General features: G+C 42.6%; 1 protein-coding gene across 1 annotated transcript in view; it reads right to left on the reverse strand.

The window, feature by feature from the left end:
- SCFD1 (sec1 family domain containing 1) overlaps positions 1-27,725 on the reverse strand; it is a 144,494-nt gene that overhangs the window by 44,289 nt on the left and 72,480 nt on the right. Inside the window, exons 16-19 of the mRNA XM_034768729.1 lie at positions 25,490-25,560; positions 13,955-14,034; positions 13,186-13,248; positions 3,978-4,053 (exon numbers count right to left, since the gene is read on the reverse strand). Coding sequence (XP_034624620.1) covers positions 3,978-4,053; positions 13,186-13,248; positions 13,955-14,034; positions 25,490-25,560 — 290 coding nt within the window. The remainder of the gene's footprint in view (positions 1-3,977; positions 4,054-13,185; positions 13,249-13,954; positions 14,035-25,489; positions 25,561-27,725) is intronic.

A 27,725-nucleotide genomic window follows, 5' to 3' on the forward strand; every position in this document is an offset into this window, starting at 1 on the left:
GCGGCTCCCACTGGCCGCGGTTCGCTGCTCCAGGCCAATGGGAGCTGCTGGAAGCAGTGGCCAGTACGTCCCTCAGCCCGCGCTGCTTCCAGCAGCTCCCATTGGCCTGGAGCAGCGAACCGCGGCCAGTGGGAGCCACGATTGGCTGGACCTGCAGACGCGGCAGGTAAACAAACCGTCCCGGCCCGCCAGGGTCTTTCCCTAAACAAGTGGCGTCCCAAGTTTGGGAAACACTGGTCTAGATAATACTTAGTACTGCCATAAGTGCAGGAGACTGGACTAGATGACCTCTCCAGTCCTATGATTCTATGATTAAAACTATGAAGGGGGCCATATAAATAGCTGGATAGCTTCCCCACTAGAATGAGGAAGAAATGGTAGAAAAATGTTTGAGGGAGAAAGAAAAAGAGCCAACAGAGTTGGAATGGATTGATAATGATACTGATATAAAACAAACAGAGGCAAAAGACTTAAAATTGAGGTTTAGGATGTAGTCTCTCTGTGAGGAGATATATTCTGCATAACTCACATGAAAATGTTTGATTCTGATGCAACTTAAATAAGATGGTTTGACAACACTCAAGTTCCTCAAACTCTGAGGGAAATGTTTGGGATCATAGGTGCTGGAACTAGGCTTCAAGTGGTTTCCATCATATACAGGGTTTACAGTTTTTTTCAATGGCTATCAGTACCCCAACTATAAAAATTGTTCCAGCACCTATGTTTGGGATAAAATAAATATAAAATGGTTAGAACAGGGGTCTTGATATCTGGAACACTGCCACTGATTTTCTGAGTTTTTTGTTGTTGTTTTTGTTTTGCTTTTAGCACCTTACCAAATCTTTCTGTTCCTCTCTATTTGTATAACCTTTTCTCATTTTCTTAATTTTAACCCTGGTTTGTTTTTATTATATATGCATCATTATGAGATTCAGGTAAAATATTTGAAGTTAAATTTGAGATAAATATAAAACTAGTACCAAAAATGTAAAATTGACTACTAATCAGCAAGTTGAAATGTACATGGAAAAAATTTCAAATTCCTTAATGGGGCAAAGATATACAATATTGCCATGAAATAGAATGCTACTGGTTAGCATTTACAAAAGTATTATTGTTTTCTAGTTCTTCAGACACAGTAGCTTTACAGGTTAGTTCAAGGGTGACGGTGATAATTATTAGTAAACGTTTATATTATGTTAATGTCCAATCCCCACTGCATTGGAAACTCTCTGGACACAAATAAGAGATCATGCCTGCCCTGGTGGGCCTTCAATATAGAACACCCAAAACACACGTGTATGTTGATGAATTGGCATAGCTTCGTTAGTTATGTTTTGTTGTTTTTATTTTACTTTTCAATTTTTTAAATTGGAAGTGGAGGTGGAGTGAATGGCAAGAATGGGGAAGTTAGTAGGAGTAAGGGAGCAGGAAAAGGAAGAGGGACAGTCACAGCTTATCACCTGCCTAGCTATAACTGGACACCACAGCAGAAATGAGGGATTTAAAAGAGTATATGGTAAGCACCTGTATAAATTATATCATGGAACTTCCCAGGCAAAAAGGATATATGGATGTTTGTGGGAGGTGCAGACAGAGCTGGCATCACTGATGGAGCAGGAAGTTGGGATAGGAGAAGGAAGCATAATACAAAAACAGGAATGGAAAAGTATGGGGCAGAATTGAAGGGTATGCAGATACAATTATGATGAACAGGATATAAGAACCTAAACAGAATAGAATGTCTTGAAGGTTAGGACAAGAAGCATGAATTTGATCTGGTGGAAGAATGAAAGTCAGTTGTGGAATTCTAAAAGGGAAGGAATGTTGTCCAAGTGATAGACAAGGAAGACCATCTTAGCAACCTTGTTTGGGTAGACTGGAGGGTAGTGATGTGGTTGTAAGGGAGAAGTGGTTGCAGTAATCAGGATGAGGGCCTTACAATAAACTCAGGGAGAATTTAGACAATGACTTGCTGAAAGAATATATATCAGAAAAGGAAATTCCAAGGTATAAGTTAGATATAAATTAAATTGAAAAAAAGTTTGAGCAAAAAAGAATATAAATCCCTGAGTGCTGCCCAAGGGGGAAAAAAAAAGGCTAACATTAAAACAAACGCCCAACACAAAAAAAACCCCTGCAGCATGCTTAAATATTAGGCAAAAAGGCATCTTATTTGACTATCCCAAGGAGTCTTAAGTCTTAATATATATACTACTGGGCACAAAAGTTAAAAGCCAGATCAGAAACCTTATAAACCTGCGTTTTTACAGCTTTTCAATCAGGCAATGAATCACCAAAACAAAAAAGTCAGACAGTAAGTTCTGTTTCAACTATTAGACATTGTTGCAAGAAATAAAAGTTTTAAAGAGGTCTTTGGCAAACAATGTAAAAACAGCACTTTTAAATTATTTTCTTAATTATAAATATTTAATTATGTTTTACTGATCCTAACTGTATAATCTAATGCATAACCTATTCACAACACATTTCTGCAGAATTAGCCTCACAAAGTGTCTTATAAAAGCTATGGAAACCAGTTAAAAAGTTTTGTGTGACAGTTGATATTTTTGATGCACAAAAGGTATTCTGATCATAGGGCAACAGTATGAAAAAATACTCAAGATCAGAATAAAAATCAAATTGATTTTTTTTTTGCTTTTTACTCAACTACTAGTTCAGCCTTTACCAAGACCTTCTATTTGGGGGAAAAAAAGAACTTTTAATTTTATTTAGTTCTTAGGTTGCAGGACCAAAGCTATTTAAAACATACATTGAATTTCTAATTTATTTTTATTAAAATCTGTTTATTCCATTCATTCTTCTATGGCCCATCATTTTAATGGTATTACTGCAACATTTTCATCTTACAATGTTCAGGAAATTCAAATGAATGTTTTCTATAACAATTTAGCCCATCTAAATCCACCCAGGAGTTAACTTTTAACTTGTGATAACCATAACTTGAGTTTAAAACTTCAGCCACAAGAGTGAATTTACATATAAACTGTATAAAGCAGTTATGATATTTTTGAGACAACTCATGATTGGCAGAGTCACAAGTGAGTTATACCATAAAATATTTTTCTTAAGTGAAGCTAAATGTTATAAGAGCAGGCAGTGTGGCCTAGTCGATAGCACAATAGACTGGCACTGAGGCAACCTGACTTATTTCCAGTTCAGCTGCTGGTCTGTTGGGTGACCTTGGACAAATCACTTCATCTCTGAGTGACTCAGTTTCTCATCTATAAAATGTGGATAATGATATTTGACCTCCTTTCTAAAGTGCCTTGAGATCTACTGTTGAAAAGTGCTATATAAGACCTAGGTATTATTATTAGACTTGTTACTCTTTTCCATGCTACAGTTCTTCAAGGCTGAGGTTGTTTTATATTTTAGATGAGCTAAATTAGAAGAGCTTGATATGTGATTGAACAGAAGGATCAATATAGTATTAGACTTCCAATAATTTTGGAATGGTTACTGCCGATGACAAAATATGAGATAATCTAAGGAAAAACAGTACATATCCACATATTCTGTGTTTATGCAGGTTATGGGTATTTATTAAAAAATACCTAAAGATGCATATTTACTCCTTTCACGGTGTTGAAATTAGTTTGCAGAGGGTGGACCTAAGACATTTATTACACTTTTTGGGAGCAAATGCCCCTTGAGCATAGGGCCTCATGGGGATAATTTAGGATATTATTCATGGACAATAAGCTTCTTAACAGTGAAAAATAATTTGTTTACAAATTAAAAGCTACAATCCAAATATAAAAAACAAATGTATTTATACTATATGTATATAGAATCTTAGAGAAGGTCTGTTATGCTTAATTTTGTTGCATCTTTAGCACCATTCATTTTAATAAAATGTATTACATGGATAAACTATGGCAAAATGTTTGTTTGAAATGTGCCGTCAAAGAAGTTTAAAAATATCATTTGTTGTTTTCCATTCTTAAACTCACTTGTTGTTTCAATACCAAATTCTTCACTCCTTCCATCACAAACTGTGAGCCTGTATTCATAACACGTGAAAACAGACTGAAAAACAAAAACAGACAACACAGTGTATGAATTTGAGCATCTTTGCCTTCAGAGTTGTCTGTTACAAGTCTGCAGAAGTTTCTTAGAATTTTAACCTGCTCTCCATTAAACAAAATGGTATGCTCTAGTAAAACCGTGCCCTAAACCATTATATTAACTTTTTTTTTGTTGGCAGACTGAACAAAAACAGTAGTTTTTAATATTAACTTTGTGTTTTCTCAGATGCTACTCCATAGCCACATTCCCAAAGCCACTTCTTTGTCCTCCTTTAAATCCCTTCTTACAGCTCTCCTCTGCCAAGCGCTCTACAAAAATCTTGATAATAGTTAGACAGCCAGTATGCTGTGACCACTGTTTTTCATGCTGTTTGGTTTGGTCTCGTTGTTACCTTTTGCTCCCCCAGTCTGTTGTATCTTGTCTTAGACTGTAAGCTCTTCAGAGCAGGGATCTTCTTTTTTGTTATGTATGTGAGCAGCATCTGGCACAAAGAGACCCTGATCCATGACTGGGTCCAAGGGCGCCACAATAAATAAAATAATAATAATAATAATAATAATCAGCTGATATGACTCAATGATAAGGATAAGTTTGAGGTAGGTTACAGATTGTTGTAATAAGCCATAAATCCAGTCTCTCTGTTCACCCTGTGGGTGAACATTTTTTACAAAGTGATCTTTCTGTATCTGACCTATTAGTCATTATCCTTAAAGGAAATCTGCACGAACACTTTCAAAAAATGAGCATGGGAGCTTAAATTCACAAGTCTGCTAGACACTAAAAATCATGGACCGGCCATAAATCGAGTGTCTCCATTCAGTCCATGATTTTTAGTGTCTAGATGGTAGAAATGAGTGGAGGACTGCTGCCCCAAAGGAGGCATCAGCAGAGGAGTCCTGCACCAAGGCATAATGTCTTGCAATCACGTGAACAAAGCTCCACATGACTGCTTTACAGATATCAAGGAGAGGCACCTCCTGAAGTGATGCCATAGTTGTCGCTTGTGCTCTTGTGAAATGAGCTCTTATCCCCTGGGACAGCGGATAGCAGAGTAGAATGCAGCCAGAGATCCATTTGGAGATTCTCCGAGTGGCAGTGGCATGCCCCATGATTCTTTCTGTTATAGCGATGAATAGTCTCAGGGACTTCCTGATTGGTTTTGTTCTTTGCAGATAAAAGGCCAAGGCCCACCAAATATTGAGGGAATGAAGTCTTCATTCCTCTGAAGAAGCGTGCAGTTTTGGGAAGAACACAGGTAAGTAAATCGATTGGTTAAGGTGAATTCTAAAACTACTTTGGGGGTGAATTGGGGTATAGACGCAAAGAATCCTTATCCTTATGGAATATAGTGTAAAGAGGATCTGCCATCACCGATCCAAGCTCGCAACCCTTCTAGCTGAGGGAATGGCTATGGGGAAAGTGACCTTCATGGAAAGGAAAGACATGAAGGAAAACACTAAAGATTCAAAGGGGGGCCTTATAAGTACTGAGAGAACAAGGTTCAGGTTAGTCTGGGGAGCAGGCTTCTGAACAGGTGGGAAGGTTCTGATTAGGCATTTCCAGAATCTGGTGGTCACTGGATGTGGGAAGATCAAGTAGCCCTGAGAAGGTGGATGGTATGCACCGACCGCCGCCAAGTGGACTTGCAAGGAGCTAATGTAAAGGCCTGATATCTTCAGAGAGAGGCTATAATCCAAGATCAGAGGAATATCTGCAGTTTCTAGGAGAATGCTATTTTGATGTTCCAAGAAGAAAAGCGCTTCCATTTAGCAAGGTAACAAGTTCTAGTAGAATCCTTCCTACTATCAGAAAGGATGTCTCGCACAGATGTGAAGCATGAACATTCTAAGGAGGACATCCATCCAAATATCAAGCCCTGAGAGGTGGAGCCAATGCGGACCGGGGTGCTTGATCCTACTGTTCCACTGGGTCAGGAGCTCGGGAAACATTGGAGAATGACTGGTAGTTGGGATCCCGTACATGGGAGATCGGGACACCAAAACTGTCTGAGCCAGTAGGGGCAATCAGGATGACCCAGGCCTTGTGCTGCCAGATTTGTGTAACGGTCATGGCAGGAGCTGTAGTGGAGGAAAGACATAGTTAAACTAGTCCGACCAGGAAAGAAGTAGAGCGTCACCCTGGGAGTGGTGACCTTGGCCTCTTCTGGAGCTACATGTTACGCATTTTCTCTTCATCTGAGAGGTTGGGGTTCCCCATAGAGCGAAAATATTGTGCAGTACCGAGTCCTGGTGCTCCCACTCATGGTTGACTGCAAAATGTCTGTGATGGAGCCTGCAAGCACATTTTGCTTCCCTGGAAGGTAGGCTGCTAATAGGTGATTCAATTGCTCACTCACCAGCTCCACAAGCTGACTGCTTCCGTACACAGGGAGATGGATCTCACTCCTCTCTACTTGTTGATGTAGAAGACAGTCATAACGTCTAACATTATAAGACACTGAGCATGGATGAATGGAGGAAAGGCCTTGATACTGATGTGCATCCTGGACTTTGAGATGTCCAGGTACCTTGTGCTGTTCAGCTGTTCATGTGGGCACCCCAACCAAACAGGGATGTATCTAATATGTATCTAATATCTGTCTGGTGAGGAAAGGAGAAAAGGGGACACCCACATATACCTGATGAGGATTTGTCCACTAGAGCAGGGAAGATACTACCATGGTGGGAATTGTTACCATGAGGTTCATAGAATGGCAGTTCGGAGAGTAAACTGACTGAAGCCACATTTGAAGACAATGGAGGCGGAGTTTTGTGAATGGGATGATGTAAGTGCATGAGGCCATATGATTTAAAAGAGACAGACATGTCTTGACTGGTACTCAAGGGTTGTTTGTGATCTGAGTTATGATATTGTTCATGGTCTGGAACCTGCTCTTGGGCAAGTATGTTCTCGCACTAACAGAATTCAAGGTGGCCCCAATGAAATCCAGAGATTGTCTGTGGGTTAGAACAGATTTTTCAGCATTTTCCCTGATTCCCAGTGAAGAAAGGAGGAGCAGGACCACAGAAGTTGATACATAGGCTTCCTGGCGAGACCTGGCAACAAGGATCTGGTCATTGAGGTAGGGGAAGACAATGAGACTGCGATGTCTGACGTGAGCGGTTACTACTGAGAATACCTTGGTAAAGGCTCTGGGGGCAATTGGTATGCCAAAAAGGAGCACTCTATACTGAAAATGGTCCGAGTCCACCATAAATCTGAAGAAACAACTGTGAGCAGGATGAATGTCTACATGAAAGTAACAGAGGGTCCTGTGGCACCTTTGAGACTAACAGAAGTATTGGGAGCATAAGCTTTCGTGGGTAAGAACCTCACTTCTTCAGATGCAAGTAATGGAAATCTCTAGAGGCAGGTATATATCAGTGTGGAGATAACGAGGTTAGTTCAATCAGGGAGGGTGAGGTGCTCTGCTAGCAGTTGAGGTGTGAACACCAAGGGAGGAGAAACTGTTTCTGTAGTTGGAAAGCCATTCACAGTCTTTGTTTAATCCTGATCTGATGGTGTCAAATTTGCAAATGAACTGGAGCTCAGCAGTTTCTCTTTGGAGTCTGGTCCTGAAGTTTTTTTGCTGTAAGATGGCAACCTTTACATCTGCTATTGTGTGGCCAGGGAGGTTGAAGTGTTCTCCTACAGGTTTTTGTATATTGCCATTCCTGATATCTGACTTGTGTCCATTTATCCTCTTGCGTAGTGACTGTCCAGTTTGGCCAATGTACATAGCAGAGGGGCATAGCTGGCATATGATGGCATATATAACATTAGTGGACGTGCAGGTGAATGAGCCGGTGATGTTGTAGCTGATCTGGTTAGGTCCAGTGATGGTGTTGCTGGTGTAGATATGTGGGCAGAGTTGGCATCGAGGTTTGTTGCATGGGTTGGTTCCTGAGTTAGAGTTGTTATGGTGCGGTGCGTGGTTGCTGGTGAGAATATGCTTAAGGTTGGCAGGTTGTCTGTGGGCGAGGACTGGCCTGCCTCCCAAGGTCTGTGAAAGTGAGGGATCATTGTCCAGGATGGGTTGTAGATCACTGATGATGCGTTGGAGAGGTTTAAGCTGAGGACTGTAGGTGATGGCCAGTGGAGTTCTGTTGGTTTCTCTTCTGGGCCTGTCTTGTAGCAGGAGGCTTCTGGGTACACGTCTGGCTCTATTGATTTGTTTCTTTATTTCCTTGTGTGGGTATCGTAGTTTTGAGAATGCTTGGTGAAGATCTTGTAGGTGTTGGTCTCTGTCTGAGGGGTTGGAGCAGATGCGATTGTACCTCAGTGCTTGGCTGTAGACGATGGATCGTGTGGTGTGACCGGGGTGGAAGCTGGAGGCATGAAGGTAGGCGTAGCGGTCGGTGGGTTTTCGGTATAGGGTGGTGTTAATGTGGCCATCGCTTATTTGTACGGTGGTGTCCAGGAAGTGGACCTCCCGTGTAGATTGGTCCAGGCTGAGGTTGATGGTGGGGTGGAAGCTGTTGAAAGCATGGTGGAATTCTTCCAGGGCCTCCTTCCCATGGGTCCAGATGATGATGTCATCAATATAGCGTAGGTAGAGAAGGGGCATGAGTGGACGGGAGCTGAGGAAGCGTTGTTCCAGGTCAGCCATAAAAATGTTGGCATATTGTGGGGCCATGCGGGTGCCCATAGCGGTGCCACTGGTCTGGAGGTATATATTGTCACCAAATTTGAAATAATTGTGCGTGAGGATAAAGTCACAGAGCTCAGCAATAAGTTGTGCTGTGTCATCATCAGGGATACTGTTCCTGACAGCTTGTATTCCATCTGTATGTGGGATGTTTGTGTAGAGAGCCTCTACATCCATGGTGGCTAGGATGGTGTTTTCTGGGAGGTCACCAATGCATTGTAGTTTTCTCAGGAAATCTGTGGTGTCACGGAGATAGCTGGGAGTGCTGGTGGCGTAGGGTCTGAGTAGGGAGTCCACATATCCAGACAGTCCTTCAGTGAGAGTGCCAATGCCCGAGATGATGGGGCGTCCAGGATTTCCAGGTTTGTGGATCTTAGGTAGTAGATAGAATAACCCCGGTCGGGGCTCTAAGGGTATGTTGATTTGTTCCTGTGTTAGTGTAGGGAGTGTCCTGAGTAGATGGTGTAGTTTCTTAGTGTATTCCTCAGTGGGATCTGAGGAAAGTGGCCTGTAGAATTGGGTATTGGAGAGTTGTCTGGCAGCCTCCTTCTGGTAGTCAGACCTGTTCATGATGACAACAGCACCTCCCTTATCAGCCTCTTTGATGATAATGTCAGGGTGGTTTCTGAGGCTGTGGATGGCATTGCGTTCTGCACGACTTAGGTTATGAGGCAAGCGATGTTGTTTTTCCACAATTTCTGCCTGTGCACGTCGGCGGAAGCATTCTATGTATAGGTCCAGACTGTCATTTCGACCCTCAGGAGGAGTCCATGTGGAGTTCTTCTTCCTGTGTTGTTGGTGGGAGGGTATCTGTGTATCAGTGCGCTGTTCAGTGTTATCATGAAAGTATTCTTTGAGTCGGAGGCGGCGAAAGTAGGCTTCCAGATCACCACAGAACTGTATCATGTTCGTGGGGGTGCTGGGGCAAAAGGAGAGTCCCCGAGATAGGACAGACTCTTCTGCTGGGTTGAGTGTGTAGCTGGATAAATTGACGATATTGCTGGGTGAGTTAGGGGTACCCCTGTGTGGCCCCATGTGGCAGGTAGGATTTTAGACAGCTTACGGTCCTTTTTCCTTTGTAGAGAGGTGAAGTGTTTAATGTAGATCTCCTGTCTTATTTTAGTAAAGTCCGTTTGTGTGGAGGGTTGGTTATTTATGAGAGTCTCCAGGTTGGAGAGCTCTTTCTTGATGTTTTTCTGTTTGCTGTATATATACATGAAAGTAGGCGTTCTTCAAGTTGAGAGCCATAAACCACATGCCCTTTTTTAAAGATGGGCTTATAGATGCCAACGTGACCATGTGAAATCTGAGTTTGTGAATGAAGAAGTTGAGATGGTGGAGGTCAAGGATTGGCCTCCAACTGCCCTTCATTTTGAGTACCAGGAAGTAAGCAGATTAAAACGTGCATGGTATTGAGGAGGAATGTGTTCTATCACTTCTCGCTCTAATAGGGAGTCCACTTCTTGTTTGAGAATACTCTCATGAGAGTGGCCCTCAAAGTGGGGTGGAGAGGTTTTGGAGGAGGTAGGGACGCAAATCATATAGCCAGAGTGGATTACGTTCAGCACTCACTCGTCTGTTGTTGTTGCACTCCAGGTGTTGAAAAAGAGTGCTAGATAACCCCCAAAAAGTGTGTGAGGGTTGAGAGGAGTTGGGCTTAGTGGTTCGTGACTCTCAAGCTCCCATCAAAAATAATGTCGCGGCGGGAAGGTGAGATTGAGGTGCATAGCGTGTCGCAGAAGGTATGTGAACTCTGTTGTGCGGTGGTTCACAGGGCCTCTGGCGGAAAAAGAGCTGAGTCATGTGTCTAGGTCTAAATGATGGGTGGTGAAACTTCCTCTTAGAGGCAGGCATATATATCCCCAGTGAGCAGAGGGTAACTCTAGAGTCCTTGAGGATATGGAGGAACACGCCCATCTTTTGGTTGAAGAGCTGCAATTCATTGACTGGGAGGTCCTTGATAGCATTCTGGACCTCTGTAGGGAACTTTGATGCATGGAACCATGATTCCCTGTGCATAACAATGCTCTAGAGGAGATATCAGTGGCATTGACTGTGGAGTGGAGAGAAGTCTTGGCTATCAGTTTGTCTTTATCTATCAGAGCTTGGAAACGAGCTCTGTCTTGTTGCAGAAAGCTGTCGGTAAACTCTGCATACTTAGTATACTTCAGGAAGTTGTATTTAGCCATTAGTGCCTGGTAATTGATTATCCTGAACTGGTGGCTAGATGATGAAAAGACCTTTCTTCCCAATAGATCCAGGTGTTTCCACTCTTTATCCGTAAGAGGAGACCAGGGATGTTGCTGTCAAGGTCTTTCAGAAGCAACCTGGACTACCAGTGAGTTGGGAGTGGGGTGAGAAAACAAAAATTCCAACCCTTTTGCTGACACAACACTTCTCTGCCCTCTTGGGAATGGGAGTGCAGGTGGCAGAGGCATGCCAAACTGTCTTAGCTGACTCCAGCATGGCTTCATTAACATGGAGAGCTATTCTGTTGGATCTGGATGAGTGTAGGATGTCTAAGAGTTTGTGCTGGGAGTTGTGGACCTCTTCAAGAGGAATCTGTAGTTCTCCAGGATCTCTGCAAAGGTGGTCCTGGAACTGGCTGCAGTCATCAAGGCAAGAAGGAGATGTAGGGGTCACCACTTTGTCTGGAGATGAGCATTGTAATCTTACTGGTTCTGGCAGAACTGCCTGATTTGGCGAGTAATCCTCCTCTGTAGGATCCAAGGACTGAACTGAGCATATCTTAGTGGGGAAGCAAGGGGTGACCCCCCGCCAGCAGACTGGACCAACTCTGCAGGGGACAACTGATCCCAAGGCCCCCAATATGGCCAGTAGGACTGATCAATAGTGGTCATGGAGGTCCCCACTTCATGGTGTATCAATGGCTCTGAGTTAGAAGAGATGGAGATTGGTCCCAAACAAGTGCAGGTCTTTCAGGCAGTGGAGGATACATCGGATGGGGGGGAGGGGGAAGACGGGGAAGTTCACTGGGTGGTTCAAAATCTCCCGATGAAGAGAAGGCCAATTTCGTTTCCAGTGGTGGTACACTCAGTACCGTTGGAAGAGAGTTATATTCTGTGCATGGGATGGGTGACAAACTCCTTCCAGCAGCAGATTCTCTTAGTGGTATTATCTCTCTGGAGATGGAGGGGCCCAATGAAGGAGGGAATTCTGCATCTGGGAGAGTGAAAATGTCCTGTGGAGTGGCAACAGATTCAGATCTCCTTGGTGTGAAAGGGTTTCTACTTGTTCAAGCCATTGGAGTTGGAGTAAACCGTGTAGCTACCAAGGCAGAAAGTGCTGTGGATAGGTGAAACTCATGATGATTGGTCTTTGTTGGTGCTGGCAGATCCCAGGGATTGGGAGGTGCTGACAATGATGGTACCAACGTATCGCGGTCCATTACTGACGTAGCCCAATGCTTATGGGCTTTCTTGTCACGCTTCTGGGACTTAGGATGTACTAAGTCTTCAGGGGCTTAGCTGATGGGCTTGCTCAGAGCCGAATCCAACTTCTTTGAAGTGGATTTAGAGGAAGAATTAGTCTCATGCTTATGAGAGTGTTTCCTGGATTCCTAACAATATCCCACTAGGGAGTCTGTGGAGGCAGGTTCTCCCGCACCAGAGTCAGACTTCACAGCAGGAGGCACACTCCTTGCTGAATCAGGCTGATGTATAGAGGGGAGGGCTGTCCCTGGTCTGGGTCCAATTGAGGCCTCATGATCTTCTCCATGAGGTATTTCTGGAGACAAAGTTCCTGCTCTTCTTGGATATGGCTGGGGAATAATTGGCAGATACTCCATCTTGCTGTGACGTGGGCTTTCCCAAGGCAGGATAGGCAGCGCTGGTGGTCGTCACTGACTGAGGAGGATTGTGGGCAGGAAGCACAGTTTGAAGCACGGAGTCCTGGGCATAGGCTGGTACTTGAAGGGGGTATGGTGGGGAAGAGGGGTGTCTCCCCAAAACACTAAATCTAAACTCTAAGAGATCTATAAAATACTAAATGGTAATCTGTAAAAACTGTACAAGATGTTAAAACTATTTACAAAACCAAATCTAAATCTCATTTTGTAAGACGAAGCCAAAGCTATGGACAACTAGAAATTCCGACCCAACCCATGTAGCAGTGAGAAGGAACTGGAGAGAGAGAGTCGTTTTGTCTAGCTTTTTATCCCCTCAGACGGAGGTACAAGGTAAGCCAGGGCATATCTGCAGACCAACAGTAAACCCACACTGAAATACAATAGGAACCATCACTCAAAGGAGAACTAAAAGATTCAGCTGTTTTTTTTCAACTACACATAGCTAAATTTATTTCAACTGTAGTTTCAGCTTTATTACATGGAATCTGATAAAAACAGTCACTTTAAAGGTTATTTATTACCGAATGCTCTCAGTGCTTATAAAATTAAAATTAATTAAATTAATAAATAATAAAAGATTTACTAGGAATTTTGGTAGATGAATTAAAAAACTTACCCCAATGGTTTAGCTGTAGCGTTTCCATAGCTGGTAGGAGCTGAAGCCATCTTGGCAAAAGCCCTATGAAAGAAATGTTATAATCAAGTGCTTAATTTGTTTTCACCATTACACTACTACGTCTTCTCTTCCTATGAAGACCATTGTGGAAGGCCATCTGAGAATGGAAATGGCTCTTCCTCTAAAATCTGTCATCAGGTAATTGGGCAAACTATAAACATCTCTCACCTTTGTTAAAAACTGAATGCATCCCTTTCATAATATCCTAGCTTTTGCCAATCTAAAGCCTATAGCTATAATGAGATATAGTTAGACACTCAAAGAAATTAGAGTACAGTACCTAGAATTCGGGATGAGGATGGATGAAAGATTTCTCCTTTTAGAAGATCTAATATTTCATAGATAGATAAGCAGGATGGCCCACAAGACTGAATCAAGGACAGAAAGCCAGAAATTCTTAATTTAAACTAGTCTCTGCTACTGAGTCACTCACTTGCCTTCAGCAAATTATTTATTTGTGTCAAGAAAAACATATCAAATATATTGTTTAAAATAAAGTTTAAACCTTCTCACATATGTTAGAGTTCGGTTTAGAAGTGTTCACATGTATTGGCAAATCAGTCACAGCAAAATTATGTAAGAACCACAATTCATTAAACATTAAAAGTAAGACACAATTTCCACAAATCCTGGCTGCAGTAGTCTATGTATCTGTTTTCAACTTCCCCCCAATTACCTGCAGTTTTATGAAGAAGAAAAATTAACTTACTTCCATTGTTTTATGTAGTTCAAGGGAGCAAGATTACATCCTGCATCTGTCAATGCTTTTTTGTATTGCTCCAAATCAGCCTGAAATCATAAATGGGAGAATTGCAACTGCTTTTCACTATTCTAAATCAAACTGTCCTTGCACAGACAGATGACAAAATATGTAGATATTTTTCCTCCTCTAAAAATGTTAAATAAGTAGTATAAATGCAACTTATTTTGCTATTGAAAAGACAATTTTAAAAATTCAAATTAACTTTAGGAGCTGGCAAACAAAAACTATGTTTAGAGTCAGTTAAGACTGTGGCAGGTCACATCCTTCAGGTTTTCACTTCCATCTCCAACGGATACCCAAAAGCAATGTGTACTCAACTTCATCAAACTTGCAAGTTGCAAGCTTGAAATGAGTGACCTCATGATTTTCTATCCGTCATAGCAAGGCGCATCTGACTAACACATTCTATGCATTTGTGATGTTATTTGGTGTCAGGTAACTATTATGGTTTTGTACTAGAGTGTAAGTTTGATGGGAATCTCATGCAAGTATTGTATCATTTCCCCACATAGACCAGTAGTAGTGTTTGAACCTCCTAACCTTCAAATCCCTAATATAAGTCCTTACTATTTGAACAACAGGAGTAATTGCTAGCTATTTTGTTGACCAGCCAGTGGAGGAAGATTAACCACATGCTTTCCCAATGATTTACACAACTGTTTACAAGTCAGGAATAGAATACTGGCAATCGGGAATCCTGGATTCTATCCCTGGATTGCAGAGAGGAGTGTAGTTTACAGAGATTAGAGATAGGATAACCACAAGTAATTTAGTGACTGACAGGCAGTGTGGCCCACTGGATAAGATAAGGATTGGTAATGTTCGGGACCTGAGTTCTGCCCCTGCAGTGACCTCGCAAAAGCTCTCGGTTAACTTATTTAAAAGATGGTGAAGTGAGACAGGGTTCAGCAGCTCTTCTATAACTGTCACTTAGATTAGGATTCATGGCTGTGGTTAATAAGCGCAGTAAAATGCATGTGAATTTAAAAAACAGAGGTAAAATTTGAACTCCTGGTCTCTGCTTTCCCCCAGACTTCAGAGAAAAATGAAGACCAGTGCAACTTTCACAGATTTTAAGGCCAGAAAGGTGACCATTGTGATCATCTAGTCTGACTTTCTGTATAGCAACAGGGCATAGAACTTCTCCAAAGTAATTCCTAGAGCATATATTTTAGATCATCCAATTGTGCACGACAGCCCGTCACTTGCAGGATTGTTGATAGGAGAAAGGAAAGGATACTCACCTTATGCAGTAACTGGAGTTCTTCAAAATGTGTATCCCTATGGGTACTCCATTTCAGGTGTGCATACACCTCATGTGCCTTTGATCAAAGATTTTCAGTAGCAGTGCCCATCTGGCCCATGCACAAGCTCCAAACATACTCATGGCTTACACTGAGGATATACGTAGCTGTGTGGGTGAACCATCCTCCCTACCATTCAGCATTTCGTCTTGTGGGACTGTAACAGAAGGGAAGGGGGGTGCGTAATTGAACACCCATCGGGACACACATCTCTAAGAACTCCAGTAATTGCACGAAGTGAGTAACCTCTCCTCCTTTGAGTAGCGTCCCAATGGGTGCTCCACTTCAGGTGACTTCTGAGGATTATCCACTAAAGGAAGAAGGGGCTTTGGAACTGGATCCAACACTAAAGAAAGGACTGCATACCAACAGCAGTGTCTGATCTACATGTGTGTACCAGGGTGTAGTGTTTGGAAAAAAGTGTGAAGTGATGCCCAGGTTGCTGTTTTGCAGATTTCAGCAACTGAAACATTCTGTAATAGTGCCATAGAGGCTACTTAAGATCTTGCAGAATTGGCTATTATTCGGGGGGGTGGGGTGGTGGAAGGAAGGAAGGAAGGAAGGGAGCACTGGAACATTAGCAGCCTGGTAACATAAGAATATAAGTGGAAACCCACTTTGAAAGTCTTTGGGTGGAGATTGTGGATCTTTTGGATCTGTTTGCAATTGGTATAAATGATCTAGAAGACTTTCTAAATGGTTTGGTTCTAATGCCTTTCTAATGTCCAAGATAAGGAGAGCATCTTCCTGGTGTGGCTTTGGGAAAAAACACAGGAAGGCGGATAACTTGGTCAACGTGGAAACAGAGGAGGTTACTTACCTGTAACTGGAGGTTCTTCAAGATGTGTGGTCCCTATTTGTATTACAAACACGGATGCACATACACACCATGCGCTGCAAATTTTCTGTAGCAGTATCCGTTGACCCACACGTACTTCATACCTAGCCTTGTGTTCCAGGAGAAATGAGGCTGTGCAGTATGGCACCCCATCAGCCACCCTTTTATCATTGAGCAGCATGGTCTGCAGCAGAGGGGATGGACAGTGGGTATTGGAATACAAATAGGGACCACACAGCTCAAAGAATCTCCAGTTACAGGTAAGTAACCTCCTCTTCTTCTTCGAGTGATGGTCCCTATATGTATTCCAAATGCGGGTGAGTATTATGCAGTGATCCGTGCGGAGGGGGGGTGCGAGGATGCAAGAGGTATCGCAGTCTGTGGGATGGCACGGTTCAGAACTGTAAATTCTGCTGCCCTCTGGGTGATGGAGTAATGGGAGGTCAAGGTATGCACGGAATGTTATGCCAGGATGTGTCTGCCAGAGAGGCAGATGTGACCACCTGCGCCCATGTTGAATGCACCATAATCTGCCAGGCAGTGGAGTGTTAGCCATGCATAGCACACTTGGATGCATGCAGAGACCCACTTTGAGATGCACTGAGAATATAGGGCTTTGCGCCGGGGCCAGTCCACAATGGCCATGAACAGGCACGAAAGGCATGGGTTCAGTCGAGGCAGAATGCAAGCACACAGCAGACGTCATAAGAACATATGAACGGCCATAGTGGATCAGACCAATGGTCCATCTAGCCCAGTATCCTCTCTTCTGACAGTGGCCAAAGCTAGATGCCCCAAGTCAGATACCCCAGAGGGAATGAACAGAACAGGTAATCATCAAGTGATCCATCCCGTTGCCCATTCCCAGCTTCTGGCAAACAGAGGCTAGGGACACCATCCCTGCCCACCCTGGCTAATAGCCAGGCTATGGACCTATCCTCCATGAACTTTAGTTCTTTTTGGAACTCTATTATAGTCTTGGCCGTCACAACATCCTCTGGCAAAGAGTTCCACAGGTTGACTGTGTGTTGTGTGAAGAAATACTTCCTTTTGTTTGTTTTAAATCTTCTGCCTATTAATTTCATTTGGTGACCCCTAGTTCTTATGAGAAGGAATAAACAACTCTTCCTTATTTACTTTCTTCACACCAGGCATGATTTTATAGACCTCTATCATATTCCCCTCTTAGTTGTCTCTTTTCCAAGCTGAAAAATCCCAGTCTTATTAATCTCTCCTCATATGGAAGCTGTTCCATACCTCTAATCATTTCTGTTGCCCTTTTCTGTACCTTTAATTCCAATATATCTTTTTTTGAGATGGGGCAACCAGATCTGCATGAAGTATTCAAGATGTGGATCTACCATGGATTTGTATAGAGGCAATATGATATTTTCTGCCTTCTTATCTATCCCTTTTTTTTTTAAATGATTCTCAACATTCTGTTAGCTTTTTTGACTGCCGCTGCACATTGAGTGGATGTTTTCAGATAACTATCCACGACTCCAAGATCTCTTTCTTGAGTGGTAACAGTGAATTTAGACCCCATCATTTTATATGTATAGTTGGGATTGTGTTTTCCAATGTGCATTACTTTGAATTTTCAACATTCAATTTCATCTGCCATTTTGTTGCCCAGTCACCCAGTTTTGTGAAGTCCCTTTGTAGCTCTTCACAGTCTGCTTTGGACTTAACTATCTGAGTAGTTATGTATCATCTGCAAATTTTGCCACCTCACTGTTTACTTCTTTTCCAGATCATTTATGAATATGTTGAAAAGTACTGGTCCCAGTACAGACTCCTGGGGAACACCACTATTTACCTCTCTCCATTCTGAAAACTGACCATTTATTTCGCGAGTGCAGGGACCTGTCCACAAGAGTGGCATGCGGCTTAAGATGGAAGACTGGGAAGTGAATTGATTAGTTGAGGTAGAACTCAGAGACCACCCTCAGGAGGAATTTGGGGTAAAGGGTGTAAGGAAACCTTGTCTTTATGAAAAGCCACATATGCAGGGGGGGGGGCGCGGATGGGGGGGATTGACCTTTATAGCTGTCAATTCACTGACCCGCCTAGCAGAAGTGATAGCCATGAGGAAGATGACCTTCATGGAGAGGTGGGAGAGGGAGCACGTGGCCAGAGGCTCAAAGGGGGGCCTGGTGAGGGCAGAGAGCACAAGGTGGGGGGGGGGGAGAAAACACAGGCAGGAAGCTGTTCAGTAACCCTTTCAAGAAGTGTGTGGTGGTGGGATGAGTAAATAACAAGCGCCAATCCATAGGTGGACCTGGACAGGCTGGAGAGCAAGGCCTGATGTCTTAAGTTCCAGGAGGTAGTCCAGGACGGTAGGGTTCGAGATGGCGTTAAGGGGGAGGTGATAGCACTGAGCCTAGGAAGTGAAACATTTCCATTTCGCAAAGTAGAGACATTTTTCATCTTCCAGTTCTAATGGTGATACTGTCAGAGTTGATGGAAGAGTGTAAAGCATCGGTGCGGAGGGTGAGGGAACCCGTATTGGAAGCAGTCTCTTGGTGGAGATATAATCACTGTAGAAGTGGACGGGCCTGATGGAGGGGGTGATTCCAGATCTGGAAAGGCCCGGGTCCATCTACGGTTCCGGATCTCCCTGGTGAGAGGCACTCTCTTTCCCAGTTATTGGTATCAGCACTGTGATCTTTCCCAGTGAGAGAGGGTCTTGTGGGGTGCCAGAGATGATGGTACCAACGCATCAGTGTCCAGAACCTGTGGGTTCCACTGTTTGTGTGTTTTTCTCTCGTGCCTGTGGGATTTAGAACATTCTCTGTCTCCTTGGGCCACGTGGGTGGAAGGAGCATCCATCTTCTTTGATTTGGACAAAGACTTAGTCCCATGCTTATGGGAGTGCTTCCTTATCTCCCGACTAGAGATGAGGAGACGGAGTTCTGATCCAGACCATGTGCGGTGGTGAGAAGGAACTAAAGACTCGGTCAGCCTGCCCCACCTTTTATTGCCTTGGATGGAAGCACAGGACAAGCGAGTGCATACGCACGGACCAATCGACACTATTTTCAAATTTTCCAACTCCAGACGCATGGTGCACATGTGTAAACCTCGTGAATACAATAGGGACCATCACTTGAAGAAGAACAACAACTTATAAATGAAAACAAGTGACCATGATCACCACATGCCAGGGCAGAAGTCCAAATTCACACTGAATTAACTTTTGTAAAGTGTTATATTACAGTTATTACTACAAAAAGAAACAACAACATTCTATCACACTCTTCATGGTGACTTATTTTGTTCAGATGTTTATTCTACTTTTCCCTATCTGAATTTATCAGAATTGTTTGAATAACAGCCTCTAGAATCACATAATATATTGTAATGGATTTTAACACTGGGTTATTTTCAGTATTGAGAAAAATTATTTCTATATATTCTATTTACCATATTAAAACATTAAATGGAATTAGATATACAGTTTAAATAAAGTAATAACAGCAAAAAGTGAAGACAGATTTTAGAAAATCTAGGCTGCTTCTGAGATTAGCCAAACCTTTTTAAAGTTTTCAAGCCGATGTTCAAGCAGTTACATTTATTTGAAAATTGTAAAACACGACAGTACTATTTGCATTAAAAAATTTCCCCTGCAGCTGTTGCCATTGTTAAATGAGCTATTCTTTATGATAAGCTAATTATTTACATCAACAAATCCCAAACTACAGTTTTGATAGGTAAGAAAATAAGGAAATTATTTTCAGCTATTATGATTTCTAACAATGCTTGAGAGCTTCGCCTCCATTTGTTCCCTTCATTTTACATAAAAGGGCAGAAGCAGCATAAAGAGACCCTAAAAGCCCTGAATCTGGCTCGGGAAGATGTCCCCTGGAGCACACTCTGAAGAACATAGCTGTAAATCTGCCTCCTTTGCATGCCCCAGTGAAGGATGTATGCTGGGAGTTGCAGCACTCAGCACGGCAGATTTTGGGCAGTGCTGTAGCCTGTAGGGTAACTCAGACAGGCCCCTAGGGTTGTTTAAGTTATGCTGGAGAGCTGGTCAGTCCCTGGAGCAACCCAGGATCAGAAGGGCACAAGACAGCTTAAAGCCACCATAATAATAAAATAATAATATATGGAGATATACTTATCTCATAGAACCGGAAGGGACCTCGAAAGGGCATCATTGAGTCCAGCCGCCTGCCTTCACTAGCAGGACCAAGTACTGATTTTTGCCCCAGATCCCTAAGTGGCCCCCTCAAGGATTGAACTCACAACCCTGGGTTTAGCAGGCCAATACTCAAACCACTGAGCTATCCCTCCCCCCACCATATACCTCCACTCCCTCTGGGCTGAGAGTTCTGTGCTGAGCCTCTTAGCCCTGGTCTACACTAGGGGGCTAGGTCGAATTTAACTGCGTTAGATCGATTTTAAAATGAATGCGTCCACACAACCAACCCCGTTTCATTGACTTAAAGGGCTCTTAAAATTGACTTCTGTACGCCTCCCAGGTGAGGGGAGTAGCACTAAAATCGACCTTGCTGGGTCAAATTTGGGGGAGCTATCACAGAGTGCTCAATTGTGACCTCTCTGGACAGCACTTTGAATTCCGTTGCACTAGCCAGGTACACAGGAAAAGCCCCGGGAACTTTTGAATTTGAATTGTTTGGTCAGCGTGGTGAATTCGGCAGCACTCTGCAGCACAGGTTACCATGCAGTCCCCCCGGAATCGTAGACCGTAGAATGTTTCTACACTCCCCCTATCATCTCCAACCCTGAGGTTATCGCAGATTAGAAGGCGAAAAAAAAACGCACTCGCGATGACATGTTTTCCAAGCTCATACAATCCTCCTGCACAGCTTAATGCATGGAGTCATTCAGTGGCACAAGACAGGAAAGAATTAAGTAAGTGTGAAAAGCGGAGGCAGGACGCAATGCTGAGGCTAATGGGGGAGCAAATGGACATGATGAAGTGTCTGTTGGAACTGCAGGAAAGCCAACGAGAGCACAGACCCCTGCTGCATCCACTGTATAACCGCCTCCCCTCCTCCCCATGTTCCATAGCCTTCTCACCCAGATGCCCAAGAACATGGGGGGTGGAGGGGTGGGGAAGTTCCGGGCACCCAGCCACTCCACTCCAGAGGATGGCCCAAGCAACAGACAGCTGTCATTCAAACAGTTTGATTTTTAGTGTGGCTACAATAAGTAATGTGGCCTTGTCCTTCCCTCCTCCCCCACCCCAGCTACCTTGTCCGTTATCTCATTTTTTTTTAATTAATAAAGAATGCATGGTTTCAAAACAATAGTTACTTTATTTCGAAGGGGGGAGGGTGGTTGGCTTACAGGGAATTAAAATCAACAAAGGGGGCGGGTTTACATCAAGGAGAAACACAACAGTCATGCCGAAGCCTGGCCAGTCATGAAACTGGTTTTCAAAGCCTCTCTGATGCGCAGCGTGCCTTGCTGTGCTCTTCTAATCGCCCTGGTATATGGCTACTCAAAATTGGACGCTAGGAGATTTGCCTCAACCTCCCACCCCGCCATAAATGTCTCCCCCTTACTCTCAGAGATATTATGGAGCACACAGCAAGCAGCAATAACAATGGGAATGTTGGTTGCGCTGACATCTGATCTAGTCAGCAAACAGCACCAGTGAGCTTTTAAATGTCCAAAAGCACATTCTACCACCATTCTGCACTTGCTCAGTCTATAGTTGAATTGCTCCTTACTACTGACCAGGCTTCACAAGCCATGGGAGCAAGGGGTAGGCTGGGGTAGGTGCGACCACGCGGTGCTGCCGGCTGGGAGAGTAGCCTGAGGCAGAAGCCTCCAGCTCCCATGATATTCCAGGCAGGACTGAATCTCCATGAGACGAACATAAAGAAGAGAATGACCTGGAATCTCTGGCTCCCATTTAGTGCTCTAAGAGGAGGACAGCCATGTCTGTCCAGGTGCCCCGATTGACCTCACTGAGGTCTGCCAGCAGCACCCAGGAGATGTACGGTGACGGTGAGCTGAGCGAGCTCCATGCTTGCCGTGGTATGGTGTCTGCACGGGTAACCCAGGAAAAAAAGGCGCGGAACAGTTGTCTGCCGTTGCTTTCACGGAGGGAAGGAGGGAAGGAGGCCTGACGACATGTACCTAAAACTATCTGCGACAATGTTTTTGCCCCATCAGGCATTGGGAGCTTAACCCAGAATTCCAATGGGCAGTGGAGATTGTGGGAACTGAGGGATAGCTACCCACAGTGCACCACTCTCTAATTCGATGCTAGCCATGGTAGTGAGGACGCACTCCGCCGATTTAATGCGCTTAGTGTGGACATTCGCAATCGACTGTATAAAATCGGTTTCTAAAAATCAACTTCTATAAAATTGACCTAATTTCGTAGTGTAGACATACCCTTAGACACAATGTAAGAGCATAGGATCTTAAAATGTCTTAAAAAATAGGCTGGGATTTTCAAAGAAGCTTAAGGGAGGTAGGCACTGAAATGGCAATGAAATTCAAGGTGCCTAACTACCTTAAGCTGTTTTGAAAAACCCTAACTTTAGCCATTACATTATTTAATGTAAATAATTCACACAGAACATCACCAAAATATGATTTGTAATTCAGGCTGGATCTATTTTAAAACCAGTTTACATTATACTTGAATTTGACACAGTAGAGTTTAATTACATTTATTTAACAGGAGCCATATGGTTAAATCCTGCGCATTAAGAATTAGCGAATGTGTCAGATTAACATTTCGTAATTACACAGCATGGTACCAGATTGTGTTACTTGGCACAAAAATAAATAATAATAGTATTCTTACGCAGATTAGTTTCAGAAGAAATATATGCAAAAAATGCTTCCTGAATTTCTCAGAGATCAAAGCCTTAGAAACCATCTTAGTGTGGAGCCCCAAGAAATATATGTTGTTGTTCAGATAATGCAACTCTTTCTGGATAGTCAGGGATGGAGTAAAAAGTGGAAAGTGTTTTGTAATGTCCATCTCAACTGCGTAATGTATCCCAATAACAGAAACTGTACCAAATTTTGCTGGTGTAAACTTGATTTAAATATTTTAAAAAGTGATAGTCTTACTATTTGAATCATATCCACATTATCATGATCCATGTGTTTAGCTATATTTCATAACTGGGCAGTAATTTCCCTGGTAGTAATAAATACTTCTGTAAGACTGACTGTTGCCGGAGAGGAGATTAAAGACAATCTAGGCATGGCGCAATATCTCAATGAATATTTTGCATCGGTGTTTAATGAGGCCAATGAAGGTATTAGGGATACTAGCACCACTACAGAGGGGCATTCAGGATGGGGGATTACCGTATCCGAGGTAGAAACAAAACTTGAATGCCTTAATGGGGCTAAGTCGGGAGGACCGGACGATTTTCATCCGAGAATATTGAAGGAATTGGCACGGGAAATAGCAGGCCCGTTAGCGATAATATTTAATGAATCTGTAAACTCGGGGGTGGTCCCGTTAGACTGGAGAATAGCTAATGTGGTTCCTATTTTCAAGAAAGGGAAAAAAAGTGATCCGGGTAACTACAGGCCTGTTAGTTTAACATCTGTAGTGTGCAAGGTGTTAGAGAAAATTCTGAAAGAGAAACTAGTTGAGGACCTGGAGGTTAGTGGCAATTGCGATAAATTACAACATGGTTTTACGAAGGGCAGATCGTGCCAAACGAATCTGATCTCCTTCTTTGAGAAAGTAACGGATTTATTAGATAAGGGAAATGCGGTGGACCTAATATACCTGGATTTCAGTAAAGCGTTTGATACTGTACCCCATGAGGAATTATTGGTTAAACTGAAAAACATGAGGATCGATATGAAAATCCAGAGGTGGATAAGGAATTGGTTAATGGGGAGAATGCAGCGGGTCGTATTAAAGGGTGAACTGTCGGGTTGGAGGGAGGTTACTAGTGGAGTGCCTCAAGGTTCGGTTTTGGGACCCATTTTATTTAATTTATTTATAACTGACCTCGGGACCGATTGCAGGAGTGGGCTGATAAAGTTTGCGGATGATACGAAGGTGGGAGGCGTTGTAAATTCGGAGGAGGATAGGGATATCCTGCAGGGAGACTTGAATGAGCTTGTGAATTGGAGTATCAGGAATAGGATGAAATTTAATAGTAAAAAGTGTAAGGTGATGCATTTGGGGATGACTAATAAAAATTTTAGTTACAAGATGGGGACGCATTGGTTAGAAGTAACGGAAGAGGAGAAGGACCTAGGGGTCCTGGTAGACCGCAGGATGACTATGAGTCGACAATGCGACGTGGCGGTGAAAAAAGCCAATGCTGTCTTGGGATGCATTAGGCGAGGTATATCTAGTAGGGATAAGGAGGTCCTGCTTCCGTTGTACAAGGCGCTGGTGAGACCTCATTTGGAGTACTGTGTGCAGTTCTGGTCTCCCATGTTTAAAAAAGATGAACTTAAACTGGAACGGGTGCAGAGAAGGGCCACTAGGATGATCAGAGGAATGGAAAACCTGTCGTATGAAAAGAGACTAGAGGAGCTTGGGTTGTTTAGTCTGACAAAGCGAAGGCTGAGGGGGGATATGATTGCTATCTTTAACTATATTAGAGGGATTAATACGAGGGAGGGAGAAGAATTATTCCAGCTTAGTACTAATGTGGATACGAGAACGAATGGATATCAACTGGCCGTGGGGAGGTTCAGGCTTGAAATTAGACGAAGGTTTCTGACCGTCAGAGGGGTGAAATATTGGAACGGCCTTCCGAGGGAAACGGTGGGGGCGACGGACCTGTCTGGTTTTAAGATTAAGTTAGATAAATTTATGGAGGGAATGGTTTAATGGTAAAACATAGTAGTCGAGGAAAACCAAGAAATGGTAGGTAAATTGTATAATGGCTGACAGGGGTCAGGCTGGAGACTCTTGCCTATATGCTCGGGGTCTTACTGATCGCCATATTTGGGGTCGGGAAGGAATTTTCCTCCAGGGCAGATTGGCTGAGCCTCTGGAGGTTTTTCGCCTTCCTCCGCAGCATGGGGCAGGGATCTCTAGCAGGAGGGTTTCTGCCGATTGAAGTCACCTAAAACAGGATTGGGGACTTCAACAGCAGAGTCCAGGGAAGGGGTAGGGACGGTTTTATGGCCTGCAGCATGCAGGGGGTCAGACCAGATGATCATAATGGTCCCTTCTGACCTTAAAGTCTATGAGTCTATGAGTCTAAATAGATTCAATCCTACAAGACTGTAGGATATTTTTCTTGAGAAGAAAAGTAGGTGTTTGGCACAGGCATTCATTTAATTCCTTATGAAATAACAATTTAGCACAAATTTTGCAACAATTATTTTTGTTTTATTAAGATACAAAGAACATACCTCTGATGGTGCCTGCACTGAGTTTATGTAATAGATAAGAAACAATCGCATCTTGTCTTCTGGAGTTCCCGCTGTGGAGGAAAAACAAGGGTTTCTTTTTTCAAATCAAGTTATAAACTATGCTACTAAGTAGTGTGCTATTCTGTATTACATATATTGAGCCCTTGGATCATAATAATTGTAATGAGTTTAGAAAAGGTTATACAACAAAAAATGTTTATGTTGTCTATAAAGTGATAAATACCCACTCAACAACTGAAAAACTGCCTTAGAATAGCTCAAAACCTCTGAAGAGTAGTTACGTATAATAACTGTTTTGGCTTGGAGTACTTCTATTGGGGTAAACTGTGAAGTATCAAACTTCTGTAGCAGTAGAAGACAAAGTAAAAGTAATTATGATATGCTCTATGAGTTATTCAGTTTTGCTACAAAGACCTAAAGTTTGACTGAAATGAAATCTTTACCCTCATAAGCTTCAGAAATTTACATGAGGCTTCAGCAAAAAAAAAAAAATCTTAGTATCTCCCACACATTTACAGGGTTTTTTTCATTTTTTTGCCCACGGGAATGTCATACCATCTGGATCCCAACAATATCTAGAATTTCATAATTTCCTCTGTCCTTCTCGTTTACTCTGCTCTTCACCTCGCTTATTCAGGAGTCAAAATGTAAGTACAGTGAGTCATCTTACATGCATTTAACATGCGCGAATTCAGCTTTGCGTGGTCGGCAAAAAAACAAAAAAAAAGAGAAAAACAACAATTTAAATACTATACCTGTACTGCGGGCGATTCCGCCCGCTATTACACTCAATGCAATTTTGACTATACGTGATTTTCACTTTACGCGCTGACAGAGGAACGTAACCCCAGCGTAAGATGAGACTTGCCTGTACTCTGTCACTCCCATAAGTGTCTGTACACATGAGTGCACAGAACTTAATGTAAATGCATGAAACTTGGAAATGGAAATGCAACCAAAACAGAAGTGATCAGCAAAAACGAGGATGGCACACAAAGTTGTTTAAATCTTTCCTAAAATTGAAATGTGTGTTTTAGGATGGAGGAAGGGAGGTGGCAGATACAAGTTCTGATTTTACTGATCTCTAGAAAAAATAATACAAATTTCACATAGAATGGAAATGGTACCTGAAATATGACAATAAGTCCTGCAGGTATCTGATATAAATAAACAATGCAAACGTCTGGCATATAGAAAACGATTGTCAATTCTTTAAAAAATAGTGTATTGATGTTGTTGCAAAAACAGAGTAAACATAAGTAAAGTATCAGACACAAAGGAGAAAGTACAAAGTTAATACTTTAAACACTTGATTCCAGCTTTGTTTAGAAAAGCCCAACAACATATTTTATTGGACTACAGCAGGGGTAGTCAACCTATGGCACACATGCCAAAGGCGGCACGCAAGCTGATTTTCAGTGGCACTCACACTGCCCGGGTCCTGGCCACAGGTCTGGGGGGTCTCTGCATTTTAATTTGATTTTAAATGAAGCTTCTTAAGCATTTTAAAAACCTGATTTACTTTACATACAACAATAGTTTAGTTATATATTATTGACTTATAGAAAGAGACCTTCTAAAAACATTAAAATGTATTACTGGCACGCAAAACCTTAAATTAGAATGAATAAATGAAGACTCGGCATACCACTTCTGAAAGATTGCCGACCCCTGGACTAGAGTAATGATTTTCTTTTCAGTTAAAATAAGACTACTGAACAAGCGACATTTGGTATTGCTGATCACTGTCTAGTTGGAAATTTACTGAAGCATGTATCCTTGGCTAGACATTATTCAAGCCTCCCTACATATGTCAAGCAAACACTATAAATATAGCCATTTTCCCCGTTTTACACACACACACACACACACACACACACACACACACACTCACTCACACAGTCTCCAGCTCCTTTACTGGATATGTGGATATGCTAACATGGATACTCTGTAAATTGAAAAAAACATTGTAGAATCAGATGAAGTTACACAGACTTCTTTCCAAATGCCATAATAGTTTTAATAAGCAAAGTCAATGTAATGAGCAATACAATATGCTTGTAAAATAGGAAGTATGCTTACTGTCATTTTTATTCACATTTGCATGAGGTTCAGACTTTGTTTTACTTCTAAAATGTGCCAATTTTTTAAAATGAACAAATTTGTTGGTAGGTTAGCTACCAATTATGTATAAGTATGTGCCAATTCTGAAGAC

Source organism: Trachemys scripta, chromosome 4, assembly GCF_013100865.1.
Source record: "Trachemys scripta elegans isolate TJP31775 chromosome 4, CAS_Tse_1.0, whole genome shotgun sequence".
NCBI lineage: Eukaryota > Metazoa > Chordata > Testudines > Emydidae > Trachemys > Trachemys scripta.